The sequence below is a fragment of the Procambarus clarkii genome, chromosome 5, assembly GCF_040958095.1.
Source record: "Procambarus clarkii isolate CNS0578487 chromosome 5, FALCON_Pclarkii_2.0, whole genome shotgun sequence".
Lineage (NCBI taxonomy): Eukaryota > Metazoa > Arthropoda > Malacostraca > Decapoda > Cambaridae > Procambarus > Procambarus clarkii.
This window is the reverse complement of record NC_091154.1, coordinates 23,627,931-23,642,908: the sequence shown is the minus strand read 5'-3', so window position 1 is coordinate 23,642,908 and position 14,978 is coordinate 23,627,931. Positions and strand designations below refer to the sequence as shown.

Here is a 14,978-nt window from a genome sequence, read left to right as displayed (position 1 = left end):
ACACCCCACAACACCCCACAACACCCCATAACACCCCAAACACTCCACAACACACCACAACACTCCACAACACCCCACAACACCCCACAACACCCCACAACACCCCACAACACCCCAAACACTCCACAACACACCACAACACCCCACAACACCCCACAACACCCCACAACACCCCACAACACCCCACAACACCCCACAACACCCCACAACACCCCAAACACTCCACAACACACCACAACACTCTACAACACCCCACAACACCCCACAACACCCCACAACACCCCAAACACTCCACAACACACCACAACACTCCACAACACCCCACAACACCCCACAACACCCCACAACACTCCACAACACTCCATAACTCCCCACAACACCCCACATCACACCTCAACACACCACAACTCCCCATAACACCCCACAACACCCCAAACACTCCACAACACACCACAACACTCCACAACACCCCACAACACCCCACAACACCCCACAACACCCCACAACACCCCACAACACCCCACAACACCCCACAACACCCCAAACACTCCACAACACACCACAACACTCCACAACACCACACAACACCCCACAACACCCCACAACACTCCACAACACTCCACAACACTCCACAACACACCACAACACCCCACAACACCCCACAACACTCCACAACACACCACGACACCCCACAACACCCCACAACACCCCACAACACTCCACAACACACCACGACACGCCACAACACCCCACAACACCCCACAACACTCCACAACACCACACAACACCCCACAACACCCCACAACACCACACAACACTCCACAACACCACACAACACCCCACAACACTCCACAACACCACACAACACTCCACAACACCACACAACACCACACAACACCCCACAACACCCCACAACACCACACAACACTCCACAACACCACACAACACCCCACAACACCACACAACACCCCACAACACTCCACAACACCACACAACACCCCATAACACACCACAACATTCCACAACACACCACAACACCCTAAAATACCGTACACCACACCACAATACACCACAACACCCCACAACACTCCACAACACCCCACAACACCCTAGAATAAAGTACAATACCCCCACAATACACTACAACACTCCACAACACCCCACAACACCTTACAACCACCCACAACACCCCACAACACACCACATCACCCGACAACACCCCACAACACCCCACAACACTCCACAACACCCCACAACACCCCACAACACCCCTCAACACCCCACAACACCCCACAACACCCTACAACACCCCACAACACCCTACAACACCCCACAACACCCCACAACACCCCACAATACACCACAACACACCACAATACCCCACAACACACCATATCACCCCACAATACCCCACAACACACCACATCACCCCACAACACCCCACAACACACCACAACACCCCACAACACCCCACAATACACCACAACACCCCACAACACAGTACAACACACCACAACACCCTACAACTCCCCACAACACCCCACAACACCCTACAATACACCACAACACCCCACAACACCCTACAATACACCACAACACCCCACAATACACCACAATACCCCACAACACACCATATCACCCCACAATACCCCACAACACACCACATCACCCCACAACACCCCACAACACCCCACAACACCCTACAATACACCACAACACACCACAACACACCACAACACCCCACAATACACCACAACACCTTACAACACAGTACAACACCCCACAACACCCTACAACTCCCCACAACACCCCACAATACACCACAACACCCCACAACACAGTACAACACCCCACAACACCCTACAACTCCCCACAACACCCCACAACACCCTACAATACACCACAACACCCCACAACACCCTACAATACACCACAACACCCTACAATACACCACAACACACCACAATATCCCAAAACACACCACATCACCCCACAATACCCCACAACACACCACATCACCCCACAACACCCCACAACACACCACAACACCCCACAACACCCCACAATAAACCACAACACCCCACAACACCCCACAACACCCTACAACACCCCACAACACCCCACAATACACCACAACACACCACAATACCCCACAACACACCACATCACGCCACAATACCCCACAACACATTACAACACACCACAACACCCCACAACACCCCACAACCCCCCACAACACCCCTCAACACCCCACAACACCCTACAACACCCCACAACACCCTACAACACCCCACAACACCCCACAACACCCCACAATACACCACAACACACCACAATACCCCACAACACACCACATCACGCCACAATACCCCACAACACACCACATCACCCCACAACACCCCACAATACACCACAATACACCACAACACCCCACAACACCCCACAATACACCACAACACCCCACAACACCCCACAACACAGTACAACACCCCACAATACACCACAACACCCCACAACACACCACAACACACCACAACACCCCACAATACACCACAACACCCCACAACACAGTACAACACCCCACAACACCCCACAATACACCACAACACACCACAATATCCCACAACACACCACATCACCCCACAATACCCCACAACACACCACATCACCCCACAACACCCCACAACACACCACAACACACCACAACACCCCACAACACCCCACAATACACCACAACACCCCACAACACATTACAACACCCCACAACACATTACAACACACCACAACACCCCACAACACACCACAACACCCTACAACACACCACAATACACCACAACACCCCACAACACACCACAATACACCACAACACCCCACAACACACCACAATACACCACAACACCCCACAACACAGCATAACACCCCACAACACCCCACAACACACCACAACACCCTACAACACACCACAATACACCACAACACACCACTACACCACACAACACCCCCACAACACACCACAATACACCACAACACCCCACAACACAGCATAACACCCCACAACACCCCACAACACTCCACAACACCCCACAACACCCTACAACACACTACAACTCACAGTTCATGGTGACGGTGATGGAGGCTCGTGTAGGGACGGTCACGTTACTGTTGGTGGCATAGCAAGTGAGACGGGCGTTGTGGAAGGTCCGGGACAGGCGTAGCAGACTCAGCTGGTTGACAGTCATGTCCGCCGTCCGGGACTCCTCTGTGTCGTCCAGCACCTGTCAGGGAGACGGTAGAAGGTGAGAGACAAGAGGTAGACAGAGAGGGAACAACAACAGTCTACTGTATCATCTCTTTAATGCATTGAGATGTGTCACGCAATGATGGTATGTGTGTGTTTACATTCTGCTTTCAATGTTTTCTAATTCAGTTTCCCATTTTCTAAATTTCCGATTTCTAAGTGTCTCATTTTCTTAGGTTCCCATTTTCTAAGGAGGCTTTTCCTAGACTGAAGGAGAAGTTTCCAGAACTTGTCTGGATAATAATTCTCGCATTTATGGCAAAAGTTTGAGCATTACAAAGCTGAAATTGGCCGTTTATCATAGTCTTAGAGCTTGTTTGGACAAATATTTGTGAAACATTAAAATATTATTTTACACACTATAAAATACGTTTATCTTTACAAGTTTCTCTCGCTACAGAGTTAACGTTTCCTCTCGCTATAGAGAACGATATATATATGTCGTACCTAGTAGCCTGAACGCACTTCTCAGCCTACTATGCAAGGCCCAATTTGCCTAATAAGCCAAGTTTTCCTGAATTAATATATTTTCTCTAATTTTTTTTTTATGAAATGATAAAGCTACCCATTTCATTATGTATGAGGTCAATTTTTTTTATTGGAGTTAAAATTAACGTAGATATATGACCGAACCTAACCAACCCTACCTAACCTAACCTAACCTATCTCTATAGGTTAGGTTAGGTTAGGTAGCAAAAAAAGTTAGGTTAGGTTAGGTTAGGTAGGTTAGGTAGTCGAAAAACAATTAATTCATGAAAACTTGGCTTATTAGGCAAATTTGGCCATGCATAGTAGGCTGAGAAGTGGGTTCTGGCTACTAGGTACGACATATATATATATATATATATATATATATATATATATATATATATATATATATATATATATATATATATATAAATTCCCTGTAATGAGATAAACGTTCTCCCTATAATGAGAAAACTCTTTTTTTTCTTTTTTTCTTTTTACTATATGAGTTACATCTGCATTAGTGCAGCTGCCCTATGCTATATGAAGTGGAGTACAGTGTGTCAAAAAAGCTAACTTGGTGATGCTAAAAAATCCCCATCACACAGGATGGTTAGTCATACAGAGGCATGTGATAAGCGGTCTGCACTGACAGACTCCGGATGCATTTTGAGGATATCAACACCACAAGATTGAATAAGGTAGCAGTGGTAATAATAGTCCCCATCTCGCAGGATGGTTAGTCATACAGGGCCATATGTTTAGTAGCCTGCACTGGCAAATTTTGGGTATACTGTGAGGATATCTTCAAGAATACGAGAGTGAATAAAGTAATTGCAGAGCTCCAGGTACCTAATGCCAACTGGTCTGAAAGGTTTAATAACTGGGCATTCAGTGATGTAGTGCGGGAGATCGTGCCGTAGTTCCTGCTCACAGAGTTTGCAACTGGAGTGCTCAGGATTGGGAGATCCGTCACCTGCAGCCACCTGCCACAGGTAACGGTAACCCAACCTGATCCTGGCAACCACTGTGTCGCACAGTCTAGTGGACGTTTTGTGCTGCCCATAGATATAGATTTCAGATCTGAACAAATCATAGCTTTTTATTATAGTACTTTCAGGTCGTTGGGAGTCAGTAAGTTCTTTCCTATCAGATCTGAGTGTTTGGACCAATACAGTTTTGACAGCAGAGATGGAGATACCTAGATCTACTTCAACTTCATCTTTGTTACACACTAATTTGGCTGCAATGTCTGTCTCATTATGATGGGTTATATTTATGTATGAAGGTATCCATATAAAGGAGATTCGAGACCCTTTACTCTGTGCATCAATTAGGTCACTTATAATTGGGAGTATGAGGTTCTTGCGGTCGATCTTCCAAGAGAAGTTTTCGATTGCTTGAAGAGCAGACTTTGAATCACAAATTATTATTCCTCCTCCAATGTTTTTTAATGTACTGGTAGCTAGGTGTAATGCTGCTAGTTCTGCTTGTGTGGAGGTCAGCCAGTTGTTTAACCTGACACTGACAGTCTTTGTGCAAATATTATTTCTATAAAACCTACATGCTGCTGCAGTCCGTCCAGTAGAGGATTGGACTGAGCCGTCGGTGTAGACACAGTGCTCGTGAGATCTTAAACTCTCGATGGAGGAGGCAATTGTTTCAAGTGTGACAGCTTTGACACGAGCAAGATTCTCATTATCTTTCTTGGTGACAGGTGTGTATGATACTTGAATGGTGGGGTACAGATAAAGAGGAATATCAGAGACAGGTAGATTGCACTTAAAAGGAATGTTAAGTTTAATGAGATTGTAAGCATTGTTGCTCAGCCAATTATCATAAAAGGAGTGAGTTGGTATGTCGGCACCAGTCAAAAGGGTGTTAACAGCACTAAATAATTTGTCTCTGAGCAATGCAGGAGATGTAGGGTCTCTCATGACTTTAAGGCAAAAGGTAGTGTTGACTTGCATTATTCTCTCTAGTATGGTTAGAAGCTTCAGTTCTTCCCGCATGTTGATGATTCTTGTGCATCTTGGGGCACCAAGAATTATCCTCATGGCCTCATTCTGTACTACTTCAAGTTTGTCCAACACAGAGGAGGGGAATTAATTAAGTGCAGAGCATTATAATCAACGAGAGATCTAGCGAACATCATATAGAATAGTCTAGCATATTTAATATTGATACCAATATTCTTACCAGTAAGTGTTCTCAATGGTTTTAGTCTTTCTTTTAACCTACGGTGTAGATCGTTTACAATGTTACTGTTAATACCAACTCCAAGGTATTTGTGCTGCCTACACGTTTCAATGTTCTGGTTGTTGACCTTGAAAGTTATAGGGACATGAGTTTTGAGAAAACTCTTCTCACGGTCATCCTGAAGAACTCCAGGGACTTTACCACCCACATTTCACTTAATAATTGTTCTTGATGGTCGTGAAAATATTGCGCTTGTTCTCCTAATTTGACAATTGGAGTGACTAAGACCCGACAATGTATGTCCTGTACCCTTGACCATTCACCCTGCAAAGTTGGTTAAGGCTACCTCCAGGAGTCTGGCCTAGAACCTTGACAATATATTCTGACTGTACCGACCATTGCAACCATATTGGGTCAGAACTAAACCTATGGCCTGACGGCTAAGTGGACAGAGCTCGGGATTCGTAGTCCTGAGGTTCCGGGATCGATCCCCGGTGGAGGCGAAAACAAATGAGCAGAGTTTTTGTTACCCTAATGCACCTGTTCACCTAGCAGTATATAGGTACCTGGGGAGTTAGACAACTGCTACGGGCTGCTTCCTGGGGGTGTGTAACAAAAAGGAGGCCTGGTCGAGGACCGGGCCGCGGGGACGCTAAGCCACGAAGTCATCTCAAGATAACCGCAAGATAAACTCAAGATGGCTTTTTTGAGGAATTCAGTGTTTACGAACATCTTAGTTATACACAAGGCCCTAACTTTATGTATTTGTTATACATTGTTATCTTTAAGTATCGATTATTCATCACGGCTGTATAATTACCAGAGATAAATTATCTTTATTTATTCATTCATCAATTATGTTTAATGTGTTTATTGTTTAGCTGAATCTCGTGTATTGAGTAGAGCGAGGTGTATGTGTGTGTGTGTGTGTGTGTGTGTGTGTGTGTGTGTGTGTGTGTGTGTGTGTGTGTGTGTGTGTGTGTGTGTGTGTGTGTGTACTCACCTATTTGTGCTTGCGGGGGGGTTGAGGTTTGGCTCTTTGATCCCGCCTCTCAACCGTCAATTAACTGGTGTACAGATTCCTGAGCCTACTGGGCTCTGTCATATCTACATTTGAACCTGTGTATGGAGTCAGCTTCCACCACATCACTACTTAAAGCATTCCATCTGTTAACTAGTCTGACACTGAAAAAGCTCTTCCTAACGTCCCTGTGGCTCATGTGGGTATTCAGTTTCTACCCGTGTCCCCTTGCTTGCGTACCACCAGTGTTGAATAGTTTATACTTGTCTTCCCAGTCAATTCCCCTGAGGATTTTGTAGGTAGTGATCAGGTCTTCCCTTACTCTTCATTCTTCCAGTGTCGTAAGGAGCATTTCCCGTAGCTTTTCCTCATAACTCATGCCTCTTAGTTCTGGGACTAGTCTAGTGTCATACCTCTGAACTTTTTCCAGCTTCGTCTTGTGCTTGACAAGGTACGGGCTCCATGCTGGGGCCGCATACTCCAGTATTGGTCTTACATATGTGGTATACAGGATTCTGAATGATTCCTTACACAGGTTCCTGAAGGCAGTTCTGATGTTAGCCAGCTTCGCATACGCCGCAGTCGTAATTCTTTTTATGTGGGTTTCAGGAGACAGGTTTGGTGTGATTTCAACTCATAGATCTTTCTGTCTGTCCGTTTCATTAAGTACTTCATCTCCTATTCAGTATCCTGTGTCTGGCCTCCTGTTTCCACATCCTAGTTTCATTACTTTGCATTTACTCCGGTTGTACTTTAGCAGCCATTTGTTGGACAATTCATTTAGTCTGTCTAGGTAATCTTGTAGCCTCCTACTATCATCCTCTGTTTCAATCCTCCTCATAATTTTTGTATCGTCAGCAAACAATGAGAGGAATAATTCTATATCATCTGGAAGATCATTTACATATATCAGAATCCAACCCGTTCTCGCACTTTCTTACAGTCAATATTGACTTATTAAATACGTACATATGTGACATACTAAACATACTAGTTTACCTTGAAAAGCTTCATAGAAAACACCGACCTTACCTAACCTTCTTAGTATGTTAAGATAAGCATCTTATTGCTTCGTAATTACAATTATTACTTAACCTATTATAGGTATAGGTTAAGTAATAATTGTAATTACGAAGCAATAAGATGCTTATCTTAACATACTAAGAAGGTTAGGTAAGGTCGGTGTTTTCTATGAAGCTTTTCAAGGTAAACTAGTATGTTTAGTATGTCACATACGCATGTTTAATATGTCACATATGCACGTATTTAATAAGTCAATATTGACTATACGAAAGTGCGAGAACGGGTTGCAGAAACACTATAGGTCCAAGGACTGAACCTTGCGGGACTCCACTGGTGACGCCTCGCCAATCTGAGAACTCACCCCTCGCAGTGACTCGCTGTCTTCTGTTGCTTAAGTACTCCCTTATCCAATGGAGTACCTTCCCTTTCACTCCTGCCTGCATCTCCACCTTTTGCACTAGTCTCTGGTGTGATACTGTGTCAATTTCTTTCTTACAATCTAAAAATATGCAGTCTGCCCACCCTTCTCTGTCTTGCCTGATATTTGTTGCCTGATAGTAGAACTCAATTAATCCTGTGAGGCAGGACTTGCGATCTCTGAACCCATGTTGATGCTGTGTTGCAAAGTTATTTCGCTCCAGATGTTTCACTAGCTTTTTTGCACACAATCTTTTCCATCAGCTTGCGTGGTATGCAAGTTAGGGACACTGGCCTGTAGTTCAGTGCCTTCGACACATCCCACTCTAGCAAAAGCTACCTTACTTCCCCTCTGGTAATCCCAAACTCTTCTAGTGGTGCCTGTGTGTGTGTGTGTGTGTGCGTATGTGTGTGTACTCACCTAGTACTCACCTAGTTGTGCTTGCGGGGGTTGAGCTCTGGCTCTTTGGTCCCGCCTCTCAACCGTCAATCAACAGGTGTACAGGTTCCTGAGCCAATTGGGCTCTATCATATCTACACTTTAAACTGTGTATGGAGTCAGCCTCCAACACATTACTTCCTAATTCATTCCATTTGTCAACCACTCTGACACTAAAAAAGTTCTTTCTAATATCTCTGTGACTCATTTGGGCACTCAGTTTCCACCTGTGTCCCCTAATGCGTGTGCCCCTTGTGTTAAATAGCCTGTCTTTATGAACCCTGTCGATTCCCTTGAGAATCTTGAATGTGGTGATCATGTCCCCCCTAACTCTTCTGTCTTCCAACGAAGTGAGGTTTAATTCCCGTAGTCTCTCCTCGTAGCTCATATCTCTTAGCTCGGGTACTAGTCTGGTGGCAAACTTTGAATCTTTTCCAGTTTTGTTTTATGCTTGACTAGATATGGACTCCATGCTGGAGCCGCATACTCCAGGATTGGTCTGACATATGTGGTATACAATGTTCTGAAAGATTCCTTACACAAGTTTCTAAAGGCCGTTCTTATGTTAGCCAATCTGACATATGCTGCTGATGTTATCCTCTTGATATGAGCTTCAGGGGACAGGTCTGGCGTGATATCAATCCCCAGGTCTTTCTCTCTCTCGGACTCTCGGACACCACATCTTACACCTCACTTACGCGAGGTGTAAGTGAGTCACTTCCCCCTGTGTAAGTGAGTCACTTCCCCCTGTGTAAGTGAGTCACTTCCCCCTGTGTAAGTGAGTCACTTCCCCCTGTGTAAGTGAGTCACTTCCCCCTGTGTAAGTGAGTCACTTCCCCCTGTGTAAGTGAGTCACTTCCCCCTGTGTAAGTGAGTCACTTCCCCCTGTGTAAGTGAGTCACTTCCCCCTGTGTAAGTGAGTCACTTCCTCCTGTGTAAGTGACTCATTATAGATTAGTGCTAAAGGTATGCTGAGGGTCTGTGCTGTTTCTTTTAACAACTATGTTGATACTCTATCTGGCCCAGTAGCTTTAGTTACATCCAGTGATGCTAGCTGTATTCTTACTTCCTTTGCTGTTACCTCAATATTTAAAAGTTTCTCATCGGTGACTGCTTCCTCATCTAGCTCTGGCAGCTGTTCAGGCTCAGTAGTGAACACTCCTTGGAAGCTGGCCTTGACATCCTCACAACTTTCTTTATCATTCTCTGTGTACTGGCCTTCTGTTTTTTGTTACCTGGTCACTTGGTCATTCACTGTCATTTTGCCTCTTATATGGCTATGTAGGAGTTTCAGTTGGCTCTTTCCTTTGGATGCAATATCATCTTCATAGTTTCTTTCACCAGGGCCAGGCATTCCTGTCCCTATTGTATCTATTCCGGTTTACTTCTGTCATTTGCCTTCTGTATTTCCTCCACTTCCTCCTGTATCTTGCTTTTGCTTCCTGGCACTGTCTATTGACCCACGGGTTATTATATGTTCTCCTGCTGCTTCCTGGCACTGTCTATTGACCCACAGGTTATTATATGTTCTCCTGCTGCTTCCTGGCACTGTCTATTGACCCACGGGTTATTATATAATAATAATAATAATAATAATAATAATAATAATAATAATAATAATAATAATAATAATAATAATAATAATAATAATAATAATAATATTTTATTTAGGAAAAGTACGTACATAGATGCAGAGTTACAAACATTCTTATTGATTTATAGATAGAGGTAGTACATACAATACCTAAAGCCACTAGTACGCATAGTGTTTCGGGCAAGGTGAGGTTGGGAAAAAAACAGACTAAAACTTAATTGTAATTGAGCTTAAAGTATAAATTGCATTGAAAGAAAATAAATAATAGATAAAAAAGGGGGGAACATGGTAGAAAATAGCCAATATACAAGTCGGTCAACAAACAGCATTGTTTAAAAAATAGTAAGACATGGGTTGACATTTAGTGGTAAGGTATGTTACATGGAGTTAATAAGATAGTGCTTAGTTTTCATCTTAATCTGGTTGAGAGAGGTACAGCCTTTGACATGATTGGGAAGGTCATTCCACATTCCTGTAGAGCATTTCCAGTTTGATTAAGTCGTACTCTTGGAATATCAAATAGGTATATGTTTCTGGTTTGGTGCCATAGGTTCTGTTACAACCTTCTAAGAAGCTCAGGATTTAAGGTCAGGATTGACATTACAATTCAGAGTTTTAAATATATAGAGTACACAAGAGAGGATGTGCAGTGACTTAATATCTAACATATTCAGAGATTTGAGTAAGGGTACCGAGTGCTGTCAGGGGCCAGAGTTAGATATTGTTCTAATAGCAGCTTTGTGTTGGGTAATTAGAGGACGTAAATGATTTTGGGTAGTAGAACCACAAGCACAAATACCATAGTTGAGATAAGGATAGATGAGAGACTAATAGAGCGTCACCAGGGCAGGGCGAGGTACATAATATCTGATCTTAAAAAGAATGCCAACAGTTTTGGAAACTTTTTTGCTATATTTAGAATGTGTCCCTGGAAATTCATCTTGTTATCGATGAGGACACCAAGGAACTTACCATCAACTTTACTACTGATTTGTATATTGTTTATTCTTAGATTAATTTTATTTGAGGATTTACTACCAAACAAAATATAGAAAGTTTTGTCAATGTTAAGGGTGAGTTTGTTGGCAGTTAGCCAAAGATGGACTTTCTTTAGTTCAGTATTCACAGTGTCATTTAGAGCAAGAGGGTCAGGACTGAAGAAAATGAAAGTTGTGTCATCAGCAAATAGAATTGGTTTGAGGTGTTGGGAGTCATTTGGAAAGTCATTAATGAAGATGAGAAAGAAGAGAGGGCCAAGTATGCTGCCCTGAGGAACACCAATGTTGATGGGTAGGGTGGGAGAAATGGAATTATTCACAGAAACATACTGGAGCCTGTCAGTAAGGTAAGACTGATGGTATTGCAGAGAGTGGCCTCTGACTCCATGATGATGTAATTTAAGAAGAAGGTTTTGGTGGTTGACAGTGTCCAAAGCCTTACGCAGGTCCACAAATAACCCAACAGGGAATTCATTTTTATCAAGAGCTGTATGTACCAAGTTAATCATACTAATAAGTGCATCGTTAGTGCTTATATTGGGTCTGAAACCATATTGGCAAGAGCTAAGTATGTTGAGTTTGGCTAAATATGAATAAAGCTGCTTGTAGATTACCTTTTCTAATATTTTTGACAAGGTTGGCAGAATTGAGATAGGTCTGTAATTGTTGACATCAGTGAGGTCACCACATTTGTCGACTGGGGTTACTCTCGCTTTTTTAGAATATCCGGAAAGGTTTCGAGTTCAAGTGATTTGTTGAAGAGTAATGCAATGGCAGGAGCTAGAAATCTGGAGTTTTTTTTTTATTAGAGATGGTATCTCTTTAAGGGCGATTGACTTAGTTTTAACAGTTTCCGTGGTGTAATGGTAAGACACTCGCCTGGCGTTCCGCGAGCGCTTTGTCATGGGTTCGTATCCTGGCCCAGGAGGATTTACTGGGCGCAAATCCTTAACTGTAGCCTCTGTTTAACGCAACAGTAAAATGTGTACTTGGTTGTAACAACGATTCTTCGCGGCGGGGATCGTATTCCAGGGACCTGCCCGAAACGCTACGCGTACTAGTGGCTCTACAAGAATGTAACAACTCTTGTACAAGAATGTAACAATTCTTGTACAAGAATGTAACAATTCTTGTATATATCTCAAAAAAAGGAGTGGCAGCGGATTATCTCATTAACATCAGAGGGTTTAGCGGGAGCTAGGTACATAGACTCTGGATAGTTACCTGTGAGGTAGTCTTTAATGTTAGTGAGTGAGGATGGAATATCATGAGCAAGGGATGTCCCAGTGGATGAAAAGAACCTATTGAATTCAATAGCAGTGTCTGAGGCCGAAAGCACACCATCGTCATTGGATAGGAGAATTGTTCTTCTTATTCAAAATCTTTTTTGATCCTAATACTTGGGAGATAGTGCTCCATGTTTTCTTAATGTTGCACTTAATTTGGGTAAATAAAATTTCGTAGTATTTTATTTTGGCTCTTGTAATTATTTTAGAGAGCATGGATGAGTAAATCTTTGAAAATTCTTTGGAGGCAACTCCTAACCTGTACTTCTTCTCAAGGTCATGTATTTTATAAATAGATTTAAGTATACCCTTTGTAATCCATGGAGTGTTTCACCTTTTATTTGTAACTTGTTTCGTTAGCATTGTACAGTGGGAGTTATAAATGTTCAGAGTTTTCTGAAGAAATGTTTGCACTGCTAGGTTGATGTTCACTATGTCACCTAATTCAGCCTCCCAGTTGATGTTAGCAGCAGCAGCAGCAGCAGCAGCAGCAGCAGCAGCAGCAGCAGCAGCAGCAGCAGCAGCAGCAGCAGCAGCAGCAGCAGCAGCAGCAGCAGCAATAAAGTTGCTTATAGAAGTTTCATTGTTCAGCCTAAATCTTATCTTCCATGTATCTAGAGGTGGTTTATTAATGTTGGTTAGGAGAAATGTGGGGTAATGGTCTGTGGTCCTATCAATGATTATCCCTGAAGTAAGAAGAGAGGTTATGTTAGTCCAGATGTGGTCAAGAGCAGAGGCAGTACTATCAGTGATTCTAGTAGGTCTAGTGATTAAGGGTATGAGGAAGCAGGAATTCACATAGTTGAGGAAACTAGCAGCAGTAGGGTTATCAGGCTCGCAGAGGTCAATATTAAAGTCCCCTGCGATAATTAGATGGTTTTCGTTCAGTCTGTTATCTTGTATTAGATTTCTAATGTTAGAGTTGAATTCGGACACATCAGTGTTGGGAATTCTATAGACTGCTCCCACAGTCAGGACAGACTCAGCACCCTTGACTCTGAAACTGGCAAAGATATACTCCCCACAGTAGTCTCTAGTTCTAATTACTTTAAGCATGTCAGTACTTGGTGGTAGTAAAGACCAGTACCACCACCTCTCTGAATTAGTCGACAGTTGTGAATTGCTGAGTAGTTTGGCATGTTAAAGAGTTGAGTAGTATCCTCTTTTAACCACGTTTCAGTAAGTATAATAAAAGATAATTTGTTGTCAACAGTTTCAATCAAGGCACTAACATCATCGAAGTGTTTACTTAGAGATCTTACATTCAAGTTGATTACAGAGATCTTGTGATTTTGTGTTAATACATTGTTTACATCATGTTCTGCCGAATATCTGCAATTTTGATCATTAAAGTGATGATTGTCATAGATACTGGATAAGAGGTTTAGTTCTAGGTCTATAGTTGTTTGCATAAGAGGGCTGGTTGTAGGAAAACAAGGCAAAAAAGGCAATTACAAAATATAAAAAGTAATATAAACTTAATTATGATTTCAAAAAAAGCTTAGCTAGAGATTCTAAAAAAATTGCATTAATTAAGAAAAATAAAAATGAATTAGAATAATTAATTGCAATAGTTGAGCAATACAAATAAAAATAACTTCGACTTATATTAATCACCAAAAGAAAAGTTTACTATACTAAAGTAATTACACTATAGTAAATTTCTAAAGTTACACTATAACAAAATAAGGTAGATTACTTTGTGGTACACAGGTACACTAAAATTAATGGTTTACACTAGAGAACACAGGCAATGCTAAGGTACAATGGAGCATGGGGAGGCTAGGCAACCTAGGTAACAATGAAGTCTAGATTACCTAGCCTGCACTTGGTGACAAGGGGGGGGGGGTTAAATAAGAAGAGGCACAGGTTAAAGGGTTATGACAGGCTGGTCTGGCCTGACTAACTAATAAGGTCAGCCAAACCACATTGGGGTAAGAAATGTGTCTAAGGTATCCTCTCTTGAGATAGTAAACATTTTACCTGAAGAAGCTTTTCTCACTTTTATCATACCGTCTCTCACGAAGCACTGCTGGATCACACCCGGGATATTTTTCCGGATTTGGCGCGGGCGGAAGAGGAGTCGCAGCCTTTTTGTGGTCAAACATTCATTGATGTAAACCTCCGTACGTGAGGTTACTGCTCACCGGACAAGATCAGATTTTATGGACTGGGTAGCTACCTTGAGGCGAATTTTTCTCTGTTTTTGTCCTGATGGATTATTTTCCCTACTCT

At 42.8% G+C, this 14,978-nt stretch overlaps 1 protein-coding gene across 1 annotated transcript in view; it reads right to left on the bottom strand.

Annotated features, from left to right (window-relative positions):
- LOC123747480 (nephrin) overlaps positions 1-14,978 on the bottom strand; it is a gene marked incomplete in the record, with an annotated part of 541,340 nt that overhangs the window by 288,618 nt on the left and 237,744 nt on the right. The window contains 1 exon segment of the mRNA XM_069339956.1: positions 3,113-3,275. Coding sequence (XP_069196057.1) covers positions 3,113-3,275 — 163 coding nt within the window.